The sequence below is a fragment of the Arachis duranensis genome, chromosome 7 (assembly GCF_000817695.3).
Source record: "Arachis duranensis cultivar V14167 chromosome 7, aradu.V14167.gnm2.J7QH, whole genome shotgun sequence".
NCBI classification, from domain to species: Eukaryota; Viridiplantae; Streptophyta; class Magnoliopsida; order Fabales; family Fabaceae; genus Arachis; species Arachis duranensis.
Window position 1 is genome coordinate 26,545,280 of NC_029778.3, and position 8,654 is coordinate 26,553,933.

Below are 8,654 nucleotides of genomic sequence, written 5' to 3' on the forward strand. Positions count from 1 at the left end.
TGTTTACTTGTAATTACATTATTAATTACTTAACCTTGCTTTTATAAAATTTTTTTTAAAATATTTGTACTTTTTGAAAGTATAAGTATTTTATTTTATATTTGATAAATAAAAAATTTATATGCTTATATTTATGTTTGTAAATTTTAAAAATTAAGAGAATTTTAAAAAATACATAATTTTTTTTAAAGTTAACTTGTGCTTATCAAAAATAAAGTTTAATATAATTTCGTATATTAATTAATATTTAAATTTAATTCTTATATTAATGTTTATTATAATATTTTTAAATTTTAAAAATTATTTTATCAAACATATTTGTTGTTGCTGACACTTATTAAAAACTATTTTTAATTTAATTTATCAAACACATACTACAGCTTTTAAAAAATAAAAATTTTATCAAACTAAGTTTTAATTAATTAATATTCAAATGCTAACTTGATAAAATTAACTACCACATCTGCAGGCACTTCATTTTCATTGGACTATTCAAAAAATTCAATGTTTCAAGAATTGGTCTGAGTAGAAATAAATTAGTATAACTAGTTACAATCAAATTAAATGAAGGCATATCTACCTCCCTTTTCAACTAAGACAGAAACAAAGAAATGATTTGGATCTTGAAGATCTTTGGCAATAGCAGCATCCAATGAAGAAGTCACCTTCAGGCAGCATCAATAAAAGTTTGCATAATCAATATAGCCAAAGAAAAGAGAATGATCGTTCTTTCTTGAAATCTTTCAAGTCTGCTTTCAGAGCTGTTTTTGCATTGTTCCTCTCCGGAAGCAAAAGAAAAACACCCTCAAAAGTTGATGAAAGAAACAACATATCAAAAGTCAGAGGAGTATCATGTAAGTCTAGTATGAATAAAAAAACAATAAAATAAATGAAAATTTTTAGCTTTGGTTTTGTGCTTCATCGTGTTGAATTCTTTCGATTTTTGCAGCTTCAATTGACTCATCCAAAAGTTCATCAAAATGGAAATTTTCTAACTCCTATGCATCATCATCTAGAACTGCAAGTGGGCAACTTGAGATTGGAAACTTCACCTTTGAAGAAATCTACAAGTCAACGTCAAGATTCTCCTCGGAGAATCAGATAGGAGAAGGTGGATTTGGAACAGTTTACAAAGGTAAGCTTAACGACGGAACTCTTGTTGCCGTGAAGCGCGCCAAGAAGGTACATGATCATGTCATTCTCCTGCTTTCTGCTATTTCCATTCTCTGAAAATTCTTTGATTCTTACAATTTTTGTTGAAACCATTCCTCCCAAAAGTTTAAGCCGATAAGAAGAGTGGTATATAACAAGAATCAAACTTTAGACTTTTCGGTACAGGAATTTTAATATCATGTCATAAAATTACTTTTTCAAAAAACTTAAACTAATAAGAGGAGACACATAAATAGTTATATCTCTAACAAGAAAACTAAGTGAGTTTGTTCATAGGATGGACCGAAACACTTGTACGAGTTCAAGAATGAAATATACACCTTGTCAAAGATTGAGCATCGGAATCTTGTGAGGCTATATGGATATTTGGAGCTTGGAGAAGAGAAGATTATTGTTGTTGAGTATGTTAGTAATGGGACCCTTCGCGATCATCTAGATGGTAAGTCTTGTGTTCAAATACATTGATCTTATAACCACCACTTTGTTGATGTGAAATTAATGAATGAACAATGCAGGTACTCAAGGGGATGGACTAGAAATTGCTGAGCGTCTAGACGTAGCAATTGATGTGGCTCACGCAATCACTTACCTTCACATGTACACAGGTAGAAATATTGTGTTGTTTTTTTTTATGTTTTCTTATTCTCTAAAGTAGTCTAAACAAATTTATGTCTAAAATTCAAATTACTTGTGTATTTTATCTCCTGGTATGAATATAAAAGTGAAAGCAGGCAACATGGAAGTAAGTACCTGAGATATTGTTTGATTGACAGATAATCCAATTATTCATAGAGACATAAAAGCATCAAACATTCTAATCACAGAGAACTTAAGGGCCAAAGTGGCAGACTTTGGTTTTGCACGCTTGTCTGATGACCCTTCAGCAACTCATATTTCAACTCAAGTTAAAGGAACTGCTGGCTACATGGATCCTGAGTACCTGAGAACATACCAACTCACTGATAAGAGCGACGTTTATTCGTTCGGCGTTTTGCTCGTCGAAATGATGACAGGACGGCATCCCATCGAGCCCAACAGACCCCTCCAAGAGAGAGTCACAATCAGATGGGTAAGTATATCAAGTATTCCTTCTGTTTCATCAATGTCACCCTTCAAAATTTCTAAGTATTCAAAAGCATTCTTGCAGATAATTATTACTAGCTTTAATTACTCCATTACTCCATTGTTCTTTATAGTTTTACCAAATTTTCAGTTAGATCCTTATATTTTTTTTCTTTTAATTTAGTCTCTACACAACTTTTAATTTTATAATTTAGTCTTTTCTAATATAAAAAATATTAGAGTTAACTAAATAAGAGAAAATCTAGGAGATCAACACTTTTATTAAAATTTGGCCAACACGTAACTAACAAAAGAAAAGTGAGTAAATCCTACACTATTGGATAAAATCTCATACTAGTAAAAATACCAACAATGACTAATTGATGGCTACAAATAACAAAATTTGTTGGCCCCTAACACTCCTCAACTGAATATTTCTTTACAAATTAAAGGTATTCATAATTAAAAGGGTAGCTAAATTTTTGACAGCATGTATTTTAAGAGAAATATTCGGTTAATTTTAACGTTTTTGATATAAAAAGAATCTAATTACAAGATTAAAAACAGTCTACGAATCCAATTAAAAAAAAAATAGAGAGACCTAATTAAAAATTTGGTTAAATTATAAGAACCAACAAAATAATTAAACCTTATTACTATTGTCTTAATTACTTTATGTGGAAGTAAAATATAACTCAGCCAGAACTTAGAAGAAAGAGAACCATTTGTTTGCATTATCAAGTTATTCAAAGCATGCACATTGTTATTGAACATATTGAATTACTCAAGAAGGATATAACCACATTTGCATTTCCAATTTTATAATTCATAAAGGATTTGCCACAAGTATTCCTTGCTAAATGGATGCACCTTTTGATCATGTTTCTGCAGCGCTATGGTTTTAGTTAGTTTGCAAAGTGAATTAGTTATGCAGATAGATAATTAAGTAAGGTGAATTCTATACTATCTATTATTTGGTATTCAATTTTTGTCTAATTTATTTTTTATAGCAAATTTTAAATATTAAAAATTATTTATTTATATATTTTTAAATTAAATATTAATTTTAATTTTTTTTAATAAATTAGACACTATTTTTTAGACACCATCATAATTGTCATTAAGTAATCTATTTTATTATATAGTTCTCTTATATTTTAAGATTGACTTCAGTTAGGTTCAGAAATATTTGTGACATTAATTTAATTCATAAAAAGGATATATATTTGAATAAGTCTCTCTCTTAAAAAATACATGTAACATCAATTTAGTCCTTTATTTTCTGTAAATCCATAAATTTGTCTGATCTTGCATGTACAAAACCAAATTAAAATGAGGTCATATGCATATTTCAAGGGTTAAATCAATGTAAAAAAAAAAAAAAAATCTGCAGATGGCTATTAACCTATATTTTCAAAGACTAACCTGATATCGAAATTCACAAATCTTTCAAAGATCAAAATGTTGTTATTACAATATTACATGTATCTTTGAAAGATCAAATAGCTAGTTTAATCCATTTTATATTTGATATGACAACAAAATTGGTAGAACATTGTTCCAAAGAAAATGAGTTGCCTAGTAAGATATAATTTGGTTAATGCAGGCAATGAAGATGCTGAAACAAGGGGATGCTGTGTTTGCAATGGACCCGAGAATGCGAAGAAGCCCGGCCTCTAACAAGGCAGTGAAGAAGGTTCTAAAACTAGCCTTCCAATGCCTTGCACCGTCGCGGGAATTGCGGCCATCAATGAAGAGTTGTGCAGAGGTTCTATGGGGAATCAGGAAAAGCTTTAGAGATGAAGCCACTTCTAATGTTCCTCCTCTTCCTTCTCACCAATCTGAAAATTTTCCTCAAAGAGGAAAGAATTTGCAAACGGTATTTGGTATTGAGGATGATGAGAGCAATAAATTTGCTTCTGCACCTAACCAAATTCATTCATAAGATTTGTTCATTGATTGTTAAATATATTTCCACACTTTGTTATGGTGGATGCTATGTGTCTTATCTGTATCTATTGATTGGTAATCAGGTTTTTCATCGGTGAAAAGAATTTTAACATTCTAAGAGAGGTGTGTTAGATGAACTTATTCTTTTATAAAGCACATTGTTGCCATTTTACAGAAATAAATCATTTTTTCATTTTTTTTCCTTCTTAAATTTGATTCTCAGATGTGATCTCGAGTTTCTTCTTTTATTTATATATAGTATGTTGGTTCTTTGGGGAGATTGGAATCAACCAAGAAGAAACACAGCAATCTTTTTGATGGGAACCTTATCTATCGCCTAAAATGATTTCAAGCACAGAACAAGGGAGAACACAAATATATTACCATGTAGCTTGATTAAAAGAAAAAAGGGCTTTTAATTTGCAACAAACAATAAAAATAGTTATATCCATCGGAATAAACTCAATAAATACAAACTAATTAAATTTACATTCTTTAATTGGCACTCTCCCTCTCTCTCCCTCTTCCCCTCTCTCTATTACTCAATTTTATAGGCACATAGAACAAGACAGAACTCAAAGGTAGCAATATTGAGAGTTGAATAATACCCAACACTCCCATCATCACTACCCTCACAACCTTCAACAGCGCTTCCTTCTTTCTCGCTCTCCGCCTCGGGTGGGCCGGGCTTGAATATAAAAAGCCCAGGCCCAGCAGCAGCACCACAGAACAACCAATCATGAACGTCCCAAAAAACCTGAATGGGCTGCTTGTTAACCATAACGGTCTGATTGCCTCTAAATTTCCATTGTAAATTCTTGACGTGGATGAGCACGATGCCGTCGATGCTGATCCACATCTCGGGGTCGTTAGGACCGCCGGTGGAGCTGTCGACGACGATTTCGCTGTCTTTCCTCTTCTCATCGAACCTCGCCTTGGTGGCGAAACTTTTCCGGGCAAACACATTCTCTTTCTTGACAAGCAGCATTGCCTCCACCAGCGCCGGCCGCGACTTCGTCCTCTTGTATGCCTTCTTCTTGTAGTCTCCCAACAACAAAACCACCTCGTCTTCGGAAATCAACGCAACGTAGTAATCGCTGTTCGGTTCGGGGCTGCCGGAGAATTTTGCCGACCGGAGGTCCCAGTAGACCTCGACGGAACGGCCTTCCACGTCGAAAGTCTTGTAGCCTTTCTTGCTCCAAAAATGCCATGGCTTGACGTCGATCTTGCAGCCGAAATGCGCGTCACCGCCGGGGCTATCGACGGTGATGTGTAAGGAATGGTTCATGAGATTCTTGCACCACAAGATAGATATGTTTCGCCAATACCCTGCCACATTGGTTTGGTAGAAGCATGTTACGGTGCTCTGTGCCACTTTGCTTGGTAATGGCTCTTCTGATATCTTCTCCGATGGGTATGATCCTTGATTCGAAACCGATTGCGCCCTAAAGGAACGGAAAGCCATTGTGTTTCTTCTCTCCTTTTGGCTTCAAAACAAGGCTAAGACTGCCGTATCTTTATTTGTTTTGTGCATCAAGATCCTTCTTTTTCTTTGTTTTTCTTAGTTTTCACATCACCCCTTTGCGAAGAATGAATGATGCGATTTTCTTTTCCAATGAGGATCAACGTATTACAAGATTTGTTTGTTTTGTAATGGGGGTTAATTATTCAGCACTAACAAACATGCAGAAATTTCATGAAAGGACTTTGAAGTTGAGGCGACAATGTTGGTGATGATGATCGTGTTTGTTAGTCATTTTTTCTTTTTGGGGCAAAGAAGGGGAAATGGGGAGAGAAGAAGATTGGTTGTTTCGTTTTTTTTTTCTTAGGAGAAAAAGTCTCCATCGTGTGAGGCTGGGAAGGTGTGTCCGAAAGATTAGGAACAGAAGCGCATAAACCACCTTTCTAAAGAACTTCTTACAACTGTTAAAGTAGAGTAAATAAGGAATATTAGTTCACCAAAATTACCAGGTCCAAAGGTAGTTTGTTAGAATTATAGATTATAGATGCTATTGATTCAATTAAAATTAATATGGACAAAATAAGGACATGCCTAGATTTTGCTTATACTTGGTTTTTGGATGTGTAGCATTATTACTCTTAACTAAAATCAAGTATGTTATACTAAAATGAAAAGATGGTAGATTCAACTCTTAGATTTAACAAAATATTTGTTTATAGATTATATACGATGACGTTATTTTGAAAAAGAAAATTTGTATATCAATTTTCTTTTATATTTTTAATATATATATATATAGTTTTATATATAATACAGAAGTATAGATCTTTAATAGATATGTGACATGTAATTCATCTTTAATATTATAAGCATATGAAGTTTGCGGGCTATAATACTTAGCATTGGATGAAGTCAAAAATTAGATTTATAAGCTACAAATATCTCGTACTTATAAATATCATAGAAATTAAACCATATCCTTTTATCAATATGTGACTTCCAAGAAAAGGTTCAAAATAAAATTGACATTCATTTTTTCTCATAGTGTGAGAAAGATAGGTGGATAAAAGCAAGTGAATTATCGCACTAATAAGATTAAATACATATTAGATATGGACAATGAAAAATTTTCAAAGTATATATATTTTTATTTTTTACTATATCTTTCATTCCAATAGATTAAGAATTATGAATAATACTATATCGTTAGTAAATATTATTATTTTTTATTAATACTTAGTCGATAATAATTTGTATCTATATTTACAGATATCTTATTGTTACGTTGGGTAACCGGAGGTAATGGGCTTGACTCGTTAGGTTGGCCCAATCGTTAGTGGAGAGAAACCTTCGAAGAGAATCGTGCTTCTGGGCTTCCGTCCGACTTGTGAGTACGAGTGAATGGGGGTGGTACCTGCAAAGATACTCTGACGCTTAAGTCAGCAAGGGTGCAAACAGGTCTAGAGAGTATTAGGATTTAGAAATACCTGAGGGATGTCAGTGTATTTATAGTGGTGTAACCACCGTTGGAGTAGTTCCACTTTTCAGGGTGTATAACCGTCCCTTTATCTTAGGAAGGTTACGATATGGCTTCTGGAAGTGGGTAGAGAGATTTTAGGGGCAGTTACTCATTTGAATGAGTATTTATCTGCCAGCTAATCTTCGTCCCCGACTTCTTTGGGGTAAGTCGTGGTGAGAACCGACTTCGTAGGGAGAAGGTCGGTATAGGGCGAGGCTCAATCCTTTGGATTGGGCCTTTCGTTGGGTCCTGGGCCTTATCATTGGGTCAGGGTATGAACACTTATATATAAGAAGTATATAATTTATATCTATATTTATTAAAATTTTACATATATAAATTAATACAGTTTGTATTTATGAATCAATATAGTTTATACTCATATTTTTCAGAATTTACACACATAAATTAGTAAAATGACAATTTAGCCAAAAATACTAAAAGTTGCTAGCCCCCAAAAGTTTCTCAAGGATTAATCTATTGTGAATTTTAACACTATCTAAAGATTTATTATTGACCAATAAATTGTTATATGTATTAGACAAAATTCGAATCCCTACATTTGCTTAAACGGATTAGTAAATTAACCTTTAAGTCAACCCAAAGTAGTTATATTTAAAGTATATTATTACATCTTGTAACAACCACCCCTTCTAGAAACAAAAATTTAATTTGAAATTCGAAAGTCAGTTGGAAGCTGGGCTTAGAATTTTGAATTATGGATAGGAATCTAGTAACCGCCTTCCGTTTGAATTTAAAATATCCCAACCACCCTATCCCCAAATGTATATAAATAGGGGAGCACCCATAGGTAGAAAATCACTCCTCTCAAATACTAATCATCTCCCTTCTCTCTTTACAAAGAAATAATATTCTGTGTGCAAACACAAGGAACACAAGAGGCAAGCTCATAGGCAACAAGGAAGCGTTAGGAAAAGTGTAGGGAATTATGCCTTTCTTACTTATATTGGCATGTAGTATGCTCTAGTTTATTTCCTTCCATTCATGCATAATTACTATCTTTTCATGTGTTACATGGCATTAATACCTTGTTCTCATCCCTTATCTATATTGACCATGTTCATCTATTCTATCATTCATGACCTCTTGATTGATTAGTATATACCATTTTTACCATGTTTAATTATTCCATGTGTATTTACATGACTTTTCATTCTATCATTAATGTTCCTTTAATATTGGGAGTACATACCTTTTTACCATGTTTAATTATTTGATATATCTAATTTTTACCTTGTGCAATTACATGACTTTTCATATCATTATATTATAAATGTTCCTAATTTTATATTTTATTTAATTATTTAATATACCATAATTCTACCATATGCATTTACATGGCTTTTCATACCATTAACGTTCCTTTAATTTTGAGAGTACATGCCTTTCTACCATGTTTTATTATTTAATGTACCATGATCCTACCATATGCACTTACATGGCTTTCCATCATTAACGTTTCCTTAA

General features: G+C 32.7%; 2 protein-coding genes across 3 annotated transcripts; one reads left to right on the forward strand and one right to left on the reverse strand.

Moving 5' to 3' along the window:
* The first annotated feature begins 560 nt into the window (after positions 1-560).
* Positions 561-4,396, forward strand: LOC107458455 (calmodulin-binding receptor-like cytoplasmic kinase 2). Of its 2 annotated transcripts, none has more exons than XM_016076659.3 (6): positions 561-854; positions 950-1,182; positions 1,450-1,612; positions 1,689-1,778; positions 1,947-2,242; positions 3,842-4,396. In XM_016076659.3, exons 1-6 carry the CDS (start codon positions 653-655, stop codon positions 4,178-4,180), a joined length of 1,323 nt encoding a protein of 440 aa, XP_015932145.1. In that variant the 5' UTR covers positions 561-652; the 3' UTR covers positions 4,181-4,396. The 2 variants fall into 2 exon arrangements, with proteins under 2 accessions (XP_015932145.1, XP_015932146.1); XM_016076660.3 differs by having other exon boundaries at positions 1,998-2,242.
* Positions 4,397-4,700: 304 nt separating this feature from the next.
* Positions 4,701-6,046, reverse strand: LOC107458422 (uncharacterized). Its single transcript, XM_016076631.3, has one exon. It carries the CDS (start codon positions 5,648-5,650, stop codon positions 4,724-4,726), a length of 927 nt encoding a protein of 308 aa, XP_015932117.1. The 5' UTR covers positions 5,651-6,046; the 3' UTR covers positions 4,701-4,723.
* Between the last annotated feature and the right edge of the window lie 2,608 nt (positions 6,047-8,654).

What these genes read in the sequence shown, in the direction of transcription:
- LOC107458455 (XM_016076659.3), top strand. Translation starts at nt 653, where the DNA reads ATGAAGAAGTCACCTTCAGGCAGCATCAATAAAAGTTTGCATAATCAA. An exon ending in CCGTGAAGCGCGCCAAGAAG is followed by an intron (nt 1,183 to 1,449) that starts GTACATGATCAT and finishes GTTTGTTCATAG; the next exon opens with GATGGACCGAAACACTTGTA. An exon ending in TTACCTTCACATGTACACAG is followed by an intron (nt 1,779 to 1,946) that starts GTAGAAATATTG and finishes TTTGATTGACAG; the next exon opens with ATAATCCAATTATTCATAGA.
- LOC107458422 (XM_016076631.3), bottom strand. Translation starts at nt 5,650, where the DNA reads ATGGCTTTCCGTTCCTTTAGGGCGCAATCGGTTTCGAATCAAGGATCA.